Below are 15,277 nucleotides of genomic sequence, written 5' to 3'. Positions count from 1 at the left end.
ATATGTATGTTAACCTAATGTCTCTGCTGCCGGATATTCAAGTAGCCTAAAGGATTCTTAAAATTGGAAGTTGTCCCTGCACAACAAAACAAATTCATTATTCATGTGTCTTTCTCATTTCTCCCCTTTCTCTCCAGGCTGGCAGGATGGCCCTGTCAGATAACAAGGCTCTGGTCCTGGGTGTGTTGGCTGGAGTGGCTGGCCTGGGCACTGTGGTGTTGTACAACAGTAGGAGGGCCGTGCCAACGAGTGGACATGGTGTGCACAGTAAGCTGTACCTCAGCAGTAATGACCAGCGGGTGGCTGGAGCCAGTATGGTGGTGAGGGGAATGCCGGGTCAGGCTGAGGTTCTAGATCGTCTCGCAGCCCTGATCCAGTGTGTGTCAGAGCTGAAGGATGAGGTGCGGGCCCTAAAGAGTGCCATCCCAAAGCTGCAGGACCACGTCAGGGATGAGCTGAGAGGACGTAGCGGCCGGGCTGAGGAGGCTGTGGCTCGCGTAAGGGCAGGCCCGCCAAACCGAACTACACTCACACGCAGGAGGAAAGTTGCAGGGGGAGTGGCCAGAGCTGGAGGCCAAAGCTCTGAGGAGGAGGCTGAGAGTGAAGGAGGGTGAGTCCCATCGCTCTCTCTCTCTGGGAAATTCACATGTTTAGTTCAGATACAGGGAGGAAATCCACCCATCAGTATGATTTCATGGAAAAAACAAGGCACTATTGATAGTATTTTACATGCCTTTATTTCTATGCTAGTGCTGAGCGATTAGTGCTTTGAGATCGTTTCGGATCAGTTATATCACGGATTTCGGGTTTGATTAAATAATCATTTATTCACATTACTTTAATAAAATATTTGTTTATTTGATTTTATTACATTCCAAGTCATCTCATCTCTATAGAGCTGCTGCCTAGGGCCTCCTGAGTGGCGCAGTGGTCTAGCTGTGCCACTAGCAGTGGTCTAGCTGTGCCACTAGCTGTGCCACTAGAGATTCTGGGTTCGAGTCCAGGCTCTGTCGCAGCTGGCCACAACCGGGAGACCCACGGGGCGGTGCACAATTGGCCCAGCGTCATCCGGGTTAGGGGAGGGTTTGGTCGGCAGGGATGTCCTTGTCACATCGCGCACTAGCGACTCCTGTGGCGGGCCGGGCGCAGTGCAAGCTGACATGGTCACCAGGTGTACGACGTTTCCTCTGACACATTGGTGCGACTGACTTCCGGGATGAGTGGGCATTGTGTCAAGAAGCAGTGCAGCTTGGTTGAGATGTGTTTCGGAGGACGCACGGCTCCGACCTTCGCCTCTCCCGAGTCTGTACGGGAGTTGCAGCGATGAGATAAGACTTACTACCAATTGGATACCATGGGGAGGAAAAAGGGGTTAAAAAAAGAGCTTCTGCCTATGCTGTCTGACAAAAATCACAATTTGAGGAAATAAGACATACTTTTTATGACTGCTGAGTACCACCTATCACTTAGATCATGTGTTTTCAGGCTCACGAAGCAACTGCTTTCTATCCCTCTCGATCATGGTTCTCTCTTCTGTCTCCATGTCTACTCTGCACAGACGGGTGCGCAATGGATTATGGTCATTTTAATTAATTACCATGTTTTCTGCTCTAAACTATGTATAATATTGGCCTGTTGGAAACTACAACTCCCTACTACATCCCACAGTTCAGGCTTGATCTGATTTATCTCGACAGAAACTGCACATCGAGCTCACAGAAAACCCCCCAGAATTAAATGGATTTTAAATAATTGAATGGACGTCGGTCAATTAGTTGTTTAAAAAATGAAAAACAGACATTTCGGTTAATGGCTCAGTACTATTTTATGTTCAATGGCTCAAGCTCCTTTTACATTTCCTACAACAATACACTTATTCACTGATATTAATATGGTATGATTGCAGTAGGTAGTATCATCTCTATCAAAGCATCCACCACGCATTTTATACTGAAATGCTGGTTTCCTCTTTGCCAGCTGCACCACCTTAACTATCCCACCTGTACTTGATCAGTGAGCACAGTTGCATGCATTTAATTTAATAGTTCATTTAAAACGTGTACATGCTTTGCAAGAACGATTTCCCTAATAAGCCTGTTCACGTGGACACATCTGAAATAAGGCTACTGATGGGACTTTTGATAAACACAGGAAATCGTCAATCAAAATAAACGCTCTGCCACAGTGACCATGTTATTTTTGCAAAGACTATTTGATTGAGTACAGACATACAAGGTTTGTATGTGAACTATTTCTAAGATGCGTACTTTTTAAGTTTTTCCGAAACTCACTTCACTCGTGCATAAGAGGGAGTCTTGCGCTACTGGAGCCGGTACATGCGCAGATCAAATACACCGCTGGAACACCGATTTATAAGCTGTTACATGTCCCAATAATTTAAAAGATTGCTCAGGAAACCAGGTGTTTTACCCTTGTTTGAGTGATCCGCCCTTGATAGCCCACATTCTCTCTATCTTTTGGTCCTGACTCGCGATTGAATCCTACTGGGGAGAAATAATGGGTTTTGACATAGAACAAACATGAATTTCTCTGTATTTAGGTGAAATACCTCCACTTACGCAATAGAGACGAGTACCTGTTGAAGGTCCTACTTGCAGCCAGCCATCTCCCGACAGGAACACAGAACCTAACAGGTGGAGGCTGGGGTTGTGGTGGGAGCAAGAAGCCAGCACATATTAGCAGTAGCAGTGAGTGAGCAGATCCGGTCAGCTTAAATAGGCCGTCAAATAAGGTTGGCGTGATTGATACTAGCCTCTAATTGATGCCATCTCAGCTGGTGCGTCAGCCCGAGGCGGGGCACTCTGGTTTCCTTTCTGAACTGGCTCCGCTTAATTTGTTAGTGTGCTTGTAAACACATTCAATATCTTAATGAGCCAAGGTTACATGCTCACCTTGCATTGCAAAGCCAAATTGACTTGCTCAATCATTATGTCTGGTTAAATGAGAAGTATGTGAATGTGGCTGGGGTGTCAGAGTGGAATTTACAGTAGTGCCACATGCCCATCCTCCTCCGTCCGCAGCCAAATACCTTGATAACACGCCAGCCTAGAATAACATAACAGATGTCTCTTTAAATTCACTGCCTCTTAAAAACCCTTAATATATTAACATGTAAGTAGTGAAAATTAAAAGATTAAAATAATATTAAGACACTTGTGGTGTTAAAGCTTTGTGAGAAGTTTCAGTTGAAATGAATATTACCCACGTAGGCTTGCTTATTACAATTTTGGAATCATTTAAAAAAAAATGTGTTTCTTGCTTAGAGGAAGATTCCGCATGCTTACTTTTATCCAAATGTAATTTTGATTGAGCAGTAAATCTGAACTTGGCATTGAACCTCAGTAGGCCCTATTGGATTTTTTTCCCCCTGTTACTGTTATCTTCCCTATGGGTCGCCCGGGTATGCGAATGACTGACTGTGTGACAAGAATGACCAAACTGACATCCAATGGCTTTCCCTTTTGAACATGATTGTTGTAACCACAAGCCACCACCAAATGGTTCCTAATACCATAATTGCAGCCTGCAACGACGTCCCATTTCATATGCAAGAGGTGAGAACAGAAAGTGGAGCGAGACATGAGGCTATTCTGTTACGCCTGTTCACAGTATAGTCTTGATCTCTGAAAAAAAAAAGCGCGTTTGATATTTTCTGGTGGTGAATATAAAGGGGTAAACTTTTCTTAGTGATGTTCTGGGACTTCCTTGAAACAAGAAAATGCTGTGGATTAATAACTTGTTATAGCGTTGCGGGACATTGCTCTGACTATGAGAGGATCACCTCGATTGACTTTACTTTCACTAAGAATGCCAAGAAAAAGAAGCACCTGGCTTGGCATCCAAACTCAGCGAAGTGGGCGGGGTAGAGGTGTATAATGGGCTTCAGATCAGAGGTGGATCATGGTTCCTCCCACCAGTTAAGTTGGCTCCAGATTTATTTCCTGGCAGAGCTCTGGCAGCAGTCGCCTAGAGCAATTCTTGCTGTAACAACATAACAAGCAGGCCAACTGCCAGCCAGAGTACTGTGGGTAGTTAATCATTGTTGTTTTGGTGTCTTAGTTCAGTCTGTCTGCGGCTGTGCCTTGCACTTCCTCGTTTAGACTTTGAGGGCCTAGGCACTGTTACTCAGGCCATCATTTACTACAGGGTTTATGGTTCAGACTGGTGGAACCAGTCCATACTTGAGTGATATAGTTTGTTGTGATAGGAACCAAAATAATAGATGGTCTACTATAAAGCGTACTACTCTCCTATTCTTTTGTAGTGATAAATCTAATAGAATGGAAGTGTAATACAAAAAATAAATCATATACTATTTCACATGATGAAGACCGAGTCATTGGGTAATTTCTGTTACCTTTTGTAATCAATGGAGTTTATCCTCATCCCTGTTGGAGAGGCAGACTAGTGTTGTCATGATACCAGAATTTTGACTTCGATACCAAATTGATACCATGGCATAAAAAGGTGTATTAGCCAAAGTCACAGAATGACACTTGATCCATTTTTTTATGTATGTATTAATTAGTCAGTTATAGAATCATACAATCAATTTGACTTTTGTCAACAACAAAATAATTTTTTTTTAACAACATAACATGATAATCATTTATTTGAATGGTACATTTCTAATCTATTGATAAACTGGTTAAATCAAGATGTCGCCTAGGCCTATTTGCAATAAAGGTGATTTCAAATTCAACATGAATGTGTGCATGCATTGAGTTCTTGGGCTTGTTTTGGTTGATTTCATGGAGCTACAGATGAAAAACAAGCTGTTTTTGTTCCTGTTGGGACTTATTTTATTGTACTGATCAACAACATTTGCATAGAAGTATTCACTTTTTATAATTCTCTTTTAACACTAGAATCGCCGTAGGTCAAAAGATCCCAGGACATTTCCATATACACAAAAATATTATTTCTCTCTAATTTTGTTCACAAATTAGTTTCTCTGTTACTGAGCCTTTCTCCTTTGCCAAGAGAATCTATCCACCTGACAGGTGTGGCATATCAAGAAGCTGATTAAACAGCATGATTATTACACAGGTGCACCTTGTGCTGGGAACAATAAAAGGCCGCTCTAAAATGTGCAGTTTTGTCACAACACCATGCCACAGACGTCTGAAGTTTTGAGGGAGCATGCAATTGGCATGCTGACTGCAGGAATGACCACCAGAGCTGTTGCCAAATAATTGGATGTTTATTTCTCTACCATAAGCCGCTAATGTTGTTTTAGAGAATTTGGCAGTAGGTCCAGTGTGCCTCACAACCGCAGACCACATGTGACCGCGCCAGCCAAGGACCTCCACATTCGGCTTCTTCACCTGTGGGATCGTCTGAGACCAGCCACCTGGACAGCTGATGAAACTGTGGGTTTGCACAACTGAAACATTTCTGCACAAACTGTCAGAAACCGTCTTGGGGAAGCATTGACATTAGAAGTCGACCGATTATGATTTTTCAACTCCGATACCGATTATTGGAGGACCAAAAAAAGCCAATGCCGTTTTTTTATATATATATATATATATATATGAGTTATAGAGATATATTTTTGTAATAATGACAATTACAACAATACTGAATGAACACTTATTTTAACTTAATATAATACATCAATAAAATCAATTTGGTTAAGAATTATTTATTATTTTACAATGACAGCCTGCCCCATCCAAACCCTAACCTGAATGAAGCTGGGCCAATTGTGCATTGCCCTATGGGACTCCCAATCAAGGCGGTTGTGATACAGCCTGGAATCGAACCAGGGTCTGTAGTGAAGACTCTAGCACTAAGATGCAGTGCCTCAGACTGCTGCGCCAATCGGGAGCCCTGCAGCATTGAAGGTCCCCAAGAACACTGTGGCCTCCATCATTCTTAAATGGAAGAAGTTTGGAACCACCAAGACTCTTCCTAGAGCTGGCCCCCCGGCCAAACGAGGGAGAAGGGCCTTGGTCAGGGAGGTGACAGAGCTCCAGAGTTCCTTTGTGGCGATGGCAGAATCTTCCAGAAGGACAACCATCTCTGCAGCACTCCACCAATCAGGCCTTTTATGGTAGAGTGGCCAGAAGGAAGCCACTCCTCAGTAAAAGGCACATGACAGCTCGCTTGGAGTTTGCCAAAGGGCCCCTAAAGGACTCTCAGACCATGAGAAACAAGATTCTCTGGTCTGGTGAAACCAAGATTGAGCTCTTTGGCTTGAATGCCAAGCGGCACGTCTGGAGGAAACCTGGCACCATCCCTATGGTGAAGCGTGGTGGCAGCATCATGCTGTGGGGGTGTTTTTCAGCGGCAGGAACTGGGAAGCTAGTCAGGATTGATGGAAAGATGAACCAAGTCCCCCAATCAAAATCAACCCCTGAGAGGCCCCTCTCACTACCAGTGATGCATTCTCTATGAGCTGAGCTTATTGCTACCTAGATCAGAGGATGTTGGGAGTTTAAACTCTTCATGTTGGTTTTGACGCTTTACCATGGTGACCACTGCTGCTAAGCTCCCTTGAAACACTCCAACCTGGATTCTCCGTCTCCATATTAAATGTCTAATCCCTCTCACTGAGAGAATGTTGTCTGTGTGTAGAACTAGCATTAGATCTTAAGACTTTTTAATATGGCATTTACTAAGACATTCATTTGGTGCCAAGGTTAAAGTAGCACTACATCAAAGTACAGGGCAACTATTTGTATCATGTTTAGTCCTGTACACTAATTAGTGTGTGCTCTACACACAGTGCGGTTAAAACATTGCACCCAAAGGATAGGTGATGATTGGCCCTAAAGGTGTTAAGCACTGTCATTGTGTCATCAAAGCAGCTGGAGGGAATTTCTTTCATCCTTCATCTCTATTAAGCTTTTGAAAATATACTCCATGACAACATTACTGGAGTGCTCTATGTATTCAGGGAGAGTAGCAATCCACAGAGCCAGTGCTGAACATGTCCCTTTGGCCCCTTGAAGTTTTCAGCAGCCACGTGTTGTATTACAGTAAGAAATGCTAACCCAAATCTGAGCCTTCAAGACAAGTGTAAAATGGTGTAGGTAGTACCTGTACCTTTTTTTTCTCTCTCTCTCAATGTTCATCATCCTTCTCGTCCTTTATAAGGCACCTGCTGCCACTGTAGTAGGCCTCCACTCGCTTTACCCTTTCCCCTCGTCCCTTAACTAGACCTGAATCAAACTGGCACGGAACACAGTCAAGTTAGATGGCTGTGTGTGTGTGTGTTTTTTGTTTAGTGTTGAAACAGCACCGCGGGCCCTGTGATGTTTGTTCCCCTAATGTAAATGGAGGAAGCATAATAACGGTATATAAACAACCCAATGCACCCTGGTAGGGATGTTACAGTGACCGTATTACCGCCACACTGGTGGTCACTAGTCATGACGGCAGTAAAATTCCACGTGAACATTTAGTCATGTAATTAGGCTTCTCCAAGCTGTGATGGTCATTAGTAGCCTACCAAAATGCTAGCTGCCTTGTACTCAGCGCTCTATTGTCCCTCTAATCACTCTGACATCAATGCAAATTTAATGAAACACTTCATGAATGCTCATGATGTGCAATTTTCTTTATAGGCAATGCAATTGTGTGAGAGAACCAAGTGATGGACTCTTATGACCGAAAAGAGCTTCTGGAGAACTTCTTTGGGATCGGAGACCATGCACAGGACGGTTGAGCTAATGTAGGCTAATGCGATTAGCATGAGGTTGTATGTAGCAAGGACATTTCCCAGGATATTGGCATAAAGCTTAAATTCTTGTTATTAAGAGGTTAAGTACTTTACACCACAGGCCTGTTTGATGGTTCGTCTGAGGGCATAGCGGGATTTCTTAAAAGCGTCCGGATTAGTGTCCCGCTCCTTGAAAGCGGCAGCTCTAGCCTTTTAGCTCGGTGCGGATGTTGCCTGTAATCCATGGCTTCTGGTTGGGATATGTACGTACGGTCACCGTGGGGACAATGTTGATGCACTTATTGATGAAGTTGATGACTAAGTGGTATACTACTCAATACCATTGGATAAAGCCCGGAACACATTTCAGTCTGTTCTAGCAACACAGTCCTGTAGCGTAGCATCCACGTCATCTGACCACTTCAGTATTGAGCGAGTCACTGGTACTTGCTGCTTTAGTTTTCGCTTGTAAGCAGGAATAAGGATTATAGAATTCTAGTCAGACTTGCCAAATTGGGGGGGGGGGGGGGGGGGTATGCATCTCTGTGTGTGGAGTAAAGGTGGTCTAGATTTTTTTCCCCTACTGGTTACACGTGACATGCTGGTAGAAGTTAGGTAAAACTGATTTAAGTTTGCCTGCATTAAAGTCCCCGGCCACTAGGAGCACAGCTTCTGGAGCATTTTCTTGTTTGCTTATGGCCTTATACAGCTCTTTGAGTGTGGTCTTAGTGCCAGCATCGTTTGTGGTGGTAAATAGACGGCTACAAATAATATAGATAAACGCTTCGTAGATAGTGTGGTCTACAGCTCATCATGAGGTACTCTACCTCAGGCGATCAATACTTTGAGACTTCTTTAATATTAGACATTGCGCACCAGCTGTTTTTGACAAAATATACACACCCCGCCCCTCGCCTTACCAGACGTAGCTGCTCTGTTCTGCCGATGCACGGAAAACTCAGCCAGCTCTATACTAGCTTTGTCGTCATTCAGCTACAACTCTGTGAAACATAAGATATTACATTTTACATTACATTTTAGTCATTTAGCAGATGGTCTTATCCAGAGCGACTTACAGTAGTGAATGCATACATTTCATACCATTTTTTTTTTTTTTGTACTGGCCCCCCGTGGGAATCGAACCCACAACCCTGGAGTTGCACACACCAAGCTGGCGTGGCAAACACCATGCTCTACCAACTGAGCCACAGGGAACTGCCTACAGGGAATTGCCTACACTTTTTAACTCATTGGTAGGATAGTCTCGACCGTAGATCATTCAGTTTGTTTTCCAGTGATTTTTTTTCTACCACTGAAACAAGCAAAGCGTCAATACAGGCCTAAGATTGAATCCTACTACACCGGCTCTGACACTCGTTGGATGTGGCAGGGCTTGCAAACTATTACGGACTACAAAGGGAAACCCAGCCACGAGCTGCCCAATGACGCGAGCCTACCAGACGAGCCTACGCTGAAGCATGCATGAGAGCACCAGCTGTTCCGGATGACTGTGTCATCATGCTTTCCGTACCCGATGTGGGCAAGACCTTTTTTAACCTCTCTAGGGTATGTGGGACGAAATCGTCCCACCTACTCAACAGCCAGTGGAATCCCGTGCATGTTTTGTTCAATCAAGTTCATATTTATATCAAAAACCAGCTTTTTACATTAGCATGTGACGTTCAGAACTAGCATACCCCCCGCAAACTTCCGGTGAATTTACTAAATTACTCACGATAAACGTTCACAAAAAAACATAACAATTATTTTAAGAATTATAGATACAGAACTCCTCTATGCACTCGATATGTCCGATTTTAAAATAGCTTTTCGGTGAAAGCACATTTTGCAATATTCTCAGTAGATAGCCCGGCATCACAGGGCTAGCTATTTAGACACCCAGCAAGTTTAGCCTTCACCAAACTCCGATTTACTATTATAAAAGTTTGATTACCTTTGGTGTTCTTCGTCAGAATGCACTCCCAGGACTTCTACTTCAATAACAAATGTTGGTTTGGTCCCAAATAATCCATAGTTATATCCAAACAGCAGCGTTTTGTTTGTGCGTTCAAGACACTATCAGAATGGTAAAGAAGGGTTACAAGCACGACGCATTTCGTGACAAAAAAATTCTAAATATTCCATTACCGTACTTCGAAGCATGTCAACCGCTGTTTAACCTGTTTGGGCTAGGGGGCAGTATTGAGTATTTTGGAAAAAATATGTGCCCATTTTTAACTGCCTCCTACACCAACTCAGAAGCTAGAATATGCATATTATTGTTCAGGTTTGGATAGAAAACACCCTAAAGTTTCTAAAACTGTTTGAATGGTGTCTGTGAGTATAACAGAACTCCTATGGCAGGCAAAAACCTGACAAGGTTTCATGCAGGAAGTGGCCTGTCTGACAAGGAGTCGTGCGTCTTGCATCTGTTTATTGAAAAGTAAGGATCTTAGCTGTAACGTGACAATTCCTAGGGCTCCAATAGGCTCTCAGAACCCGGGAAAAACCTGAAGGATGACGAGGCGGCCTCTGGCTGAAACAGATTATCGCCTTTGGTAAGTGGCCGATCAGAGGACCATTGAATGAGGCGCGTGCACGATTCGCCCCCGTGGAGAAATTTCATTCAGCTGTTTAGGCTCATTGCAGATTCCCGGTCGGAATATAATCGCTTTTCTACGAGATAAATGGCATAAAAATTGGTTTTAAACAGCGGTTGACATGCTTCGAAGTACGGTAATGGAATATTTAGACATTTTTTGTCACGCCATGCTCGTGACCGTGATGTAGCATTCTGATAGTGTCTAGAACTCACAAACAAAACGTCGCTGTTTGGATATAACGATGGATTATTTGGGACCAAACCTACATTTGTTATTGAAGTAGAAGTCCTGGCAGTGTATTCTGACGAAGAACAAGAAAGGTAAGAACATTTTTCTTATAGGAAATGTGATTTTGGTGAAGGCTGAACTGGGTGGGTGTCTAAATAGCTAGCCCGTGATGCCGGGCTATGTACTTAGAATATTGCAAAATGTGCTTCATCCGAAAAGCTATTTTAAAATCGGACATATCGAGTGCATAGAGGAGTTCTGTATCTATAATTCTTAAAATAATTGTTATGCTTTTTGTGAACGTTTACCGTGAGTAATTTAGCAAACTGTTAGTAAATTCCCCGGAAGTTTGCGGGGGGTATGCTTTTTCTGAACGTCACATGCTAATGTAAAAAGCTGGTTTTTGATATAAATATGAACTTGATTGAACAGACATGCATGTATTGTATAACATAATGTCCTAGGTGTGTCATCTGATGAAGATCATAAAAGGTTAGTGCTGCATTTAGCTGTGGTTTGGGTTTATGTGACATGATATGCTAGCTTGAAAAATGGGTGTCTGATTATTTCTGTCTGGGCACTCTCCTGACATAATCTAATGTTTTGCTTTCGTTGTAAAGCCTTTTTGAAATCGGACAGTGTGGTTAGATTAACGAGATTCTTGTCTTTAAATAACTGTAAAATAGTCATATGTTTGAGAAATTGAAGTAATAGTATTTCAAACGATTCAAAAATCGCGCCACTGGATTGACGTGGCTGTTACGTAGGTGGGACGAATTCGTCCCACGTGCGCCAGAGAGGTTAACATTTTCTCGTAAAAAAGCGATAATATTCCGACCGGGAGTCGTTGTATCCGTTCAAAGACGATAGAATAAAAACATGGGGTCGTCTCGTGCACGAGCATGAGTCCCATTGTCTGCTGATAGACCACTTAGCAAATGCGCTAAAGCTTTTCAGCCAGGGCTTGGAATTACGTCATTCAGCTTTTTGCCGCCTTCTGAGAGCCCATGGGAGCCGTAGGAAGTGTTACGTAACAGCAGAGATCCCCTGTATTGGATAGAGATGATCAAGGAGGACAAAAAATGGTCAGAGAGGGCGCTTCCTGTTTGGAATCTTCTCAGGTTTTGGCCTGCCAATTGAGTTCTGTTATACTCACAGACACCATTCAAACAGTTTTAGAAACTTTGGAGTGTTTTCTATCCAAAGCTAATAATTATATGCATATTCTAGTTTCTGGGCAGGAGTAATAATCAGATTAAATCAGGTACGTTTATCCGGCTGTGAAAATACTGCCCCCTATCCATAACAGGTTAACCAGGTAGGCAAGTTGAGAGCAAGTTCTCATTTACAATTGTGACCTGGCCAAGATAAAGGAAAGCAGTTTGACAACATACAACAACACAGAGTTACACAGAAAAATAAGTCTATATACAATGTGAGCAAATGAGGTGAGATAAGGGAGGTAAAGGCAAAAAGGCCATAGTGGCAAAGTAAATACAATACAGCAAGTAAAACACTGGAATGGTAGATTTGTAGTAGAAGGAAGTGCAAAGTAGAAATATAAATAATGGGGTGCAAAGGAGCAAAATAAATAAATAAATACAGTAGGGGAAGAGGTAGTTGTTTGGGCTAAATTATAGATGGGCTATGTACAGGTGCAGTGATCTGTGAGCTGCTCTGACAGCTGGTGCTTAAAGCTAGTGAGGGAGATAAGTGTTTCCAGTTTCAGAGATTTGTGTACTTCATTCCAGTCATTGGCAGCAGCAAACAGGAAGGAGAGCTGGCCAAAGGAGGAATTGGCTTTGGGGGTGACCAGAGAGATATACCTGCTGGAGCGGTGCTACAGGTGGGTGCTGCTATGGTGACCAGTGAGCGGAGATGAGGGGGGACTTTACCTAGCAGTCTTGTAGATGACCTGGAGCCAGTGGGTTTGGCGATGAGTATGAAGCGAGGGCCAGCCAACGAGAGCGTACAGGTCGCAGTGGTGGGTAGTATATGGGGCTTTGGTGACAAAACGGATGGCACTGTGATAGACTGCATCCAGTTTGTTGAGTAGGGTATTGGAGGCTATTTTGTAAATGACATCGCGAAGTCGAGGATCGGTAGGATGGTCAGATTTACGAGGGTATGTTTGACAGCATGAGTGAAGGATGCTTTGTTGTGAAATAGGAAGCCAATTCTAGATTTAACTTTGGATTGGAGATGTTTGATGTGAGTCTGGAAGGAGAGTTTACAGTCTAACCAGACACCTAGGTATTTGTAGTTGTCCACATATTCTAAGTCAGAACCGTCCAGAGTAGTGATGCTGGACAGGCGGGCAGGTGCAGGCAGCGATCGGTTGAAGAGCATGCATTTAGTTTTACTTGTATTTAAGAGCAGTTGGAGGCCACGGAAGGAGACTGTATGGCATCGAAGCTCGTCTGGAGGGTTGTTAACACAGTGTCCAAAGAAGGGCCAGAAGTGTACAGAATGGTGTCTTCTGCGTAGAGGTGGATCAGAGGCTCATCAGCACCAAGAGCGACATCATTAATGTATACAGAGAAAAGAGTTGGCCCAATAATTTAACCCTGTGGCACCCGTGACCAGCTCTGAAACCAGATTGCATAGCAGAGAAGGTGCGGTGGGATTCTAAATGGTCGGTAATCTGTTTGTTGACTTGGCTTTCGAAGACCTTAGAAAGGCAGGGTAGGATAGATATAGGTCTGTAGCAGTTTGGGTCAAGAGTGTCCCCTCCTTTGAAGAGGGGGATGACAGCAGCTGCTTTCCAATCTTTGGGAATCTCAGACAACACGAAAGAGAGGTTGAACAGGCTAGTAATAGGGGTTGCAACAATTTCGGCAGATAATTTTAGAAAGAAAGGGTCCAGATTGTCTAGCCCGGCTGATTTGTAGGGGTCCAGATTTTCCAGCTCTTTCAGAACATCAGCTGAATGGATTTGGGAGAAATGGGGAAGGCTTGGGCGAGTAGCTCTGGGGGGTGCAGTGCTGTTGACTGCTGTATAGGGGTAGCCAGGTGGAAAGCATGGCCAGCCGTAGAAAAATGCTTATTGAAATTCTCAATTATAGTGGGTTTATCGGTGGTGATATGGGGTGCAGTCATATAAAAGGTCAAGTGTTTTTAGTGTTTTGAATGTAATGGTCTATTGTTGTAGGCTATATAGCAATGTCACAGATTATTTAATTTAAATTTAGACCAAGCCTTTTCCTTGTCAAAATAGGCCTATATTTTTTTGGTGAAAATGAATACACTCCCAAGTAATCGGATATTAATGTCTGTTCGGATTTTCGAATAACCGTGCCCATCTCTAAGATTAAAGCACTTCCATGACTGGATTTGTGTCCATTTTTACAGAGTGAAAATTGGAGAAATAGGCTAATAGGTCTATAGCCATTTGCTTGTGTTGCTTAAGAACTTTACATCAACTATGTTATCTATTTCAAGACTAGTGACACACTATTCCTGAAGTTTTAGACGTTGGCTGTTAACTTTTCTCAAGCATTTGGTAGTCTCTGAAAATATTATTGTAGGGAAGTAGAATTCCAACATTGGCTTGCCAGGTTCTTACGTCATTGGATTTTGCTGCCTGCCCTGCAGAGAAGCAGTGTTGCAGTTTTCCTGCAAACACATACTTTTGTCTCAAAGGCACTGATTTTAAGTAATCAGCTATTCGGGCCTGAGGTATGTGGGGTGAGAGGGATCTAAGATGGGGCCTCCAGTTGTGGGCCCAAGATGCACCTGTCGGTAGCCCACTCCAACACACCTCCCCCTTACCCAGAACCATCGCTCACAGACCAAAACTTTCCCAGAACCACAGACGACGGACACGCAGCTGTTGCCGGAACTTAATGGAGGCCTTTCATGTTTTAATTTTTTCACTTTCAGTCCTCCATGTCTTTTTTATTTCTACCTGACTGTCAGCTTTTTCCCTTCCCCTACTCAAGTGTTAGCTGTGGGTGTTAGTACATACTTAGCTACAGTAATTGAAAGGGGACCTTTTTCGAAGGCTGTAAAAGCAGTGCTAATGCAGGCACATTGTATTACATTTACATTTTAGTCATTTAGCAGACGCTCTTATCCAGAGCGACTTACAGTAGTGAATGCATACATTTCTTTTTTTTTTTTTTTTGTACTGACCCCCCGTGGGAATCGAACCCACAACCCTGGCAATGCACACACCATGCTCTACCATCTGAGCCACAGGGAAGACCCCGTATGTATGCCTCACAATGAAAGAGACAAGTGTCCGACACTGCGTGCCATGACAGAGACCAGTCTCCCTGTGTTTGGCACGGGAAACCCTTCAAGTGTCTGACTTTTTAACTGCTAGACACACAATTAAGTGACCCACTTATGTAAACAAACATGTCGCTGTTTGCGTGTAAATATGCAGTGAATGTTCATCCGTTATTGACAGCGTCTGGCAGAGAGGAGGTAATAAAAATCACTCATTAACTGAAGCTCCCTTTCTGGAGATACTCTCAGCCTTCACTCTACATTTTTTCACCTTTATTTAGGGGTGGCAGGTAGCATAGTGGTTAGAGCGTTGGGCCAGTAACCAAAAGGTTGCTAGATCGAATCCCCGAGCTGACAAGGTAAAAAATCTGTCTTTCTGCCCCTGAGCAAGGCAGTTAACTCACTGGTCCTAGGCCTTCATTGTAAAGAAGAATTTGTTCTTAACTGACTTGCCTAGTTAAATAAATAAAATGTAACTAAATAAATAAAATGTAACTAGGCAAGTCGGTTAAGAACAAATTCT

The 15,277-nt window shown here is 43.3% G+C and overlaps 1 protein-coding gene across 3 annotated transcripts in view; it reads left to right on the top strand.

Annotated features, from left to right (window-relative positions):
- Nucleotides 1-15,277, top strand: part of LOC115153035 (regulator of microtubule dynamics protein 2) — a 95,919-nt gene that overhangs the window by 22,571 nt on the left and 58,071 nt on the right. For all 3 annotated transcript variants that reach the window (XM_029698049.1, XM_029698048.1, XM_029698050.1), the window contains exon 2: nt 138-610. In XM_029698049.1, coding sequence (XP_029553909.1) covers nt 138-610 — 473 coding nt within the window. The remainder of the gene's footprint in view (nt 1-137; nt 611-15,277) is intronic.

Source organism: Salmo trutta, chromosome 18 (assembly GCF_901001165.1).
Source record: "Salmo trutta chromosome 18, fSalTru1.1, whole genome shotgun sequence".
Taxonomy (NCBI): domain Eukaryota; kingdom Metazoa; phylum Chordata; class Actinopteri; order Salmoniformes; family Salmonidae; genus Salmo; species Salmo trutta.
Note: the sequence above shows the minus strand (reverse complement) of the source record. Positions and strands in the feature narration are given on the sequence as shown.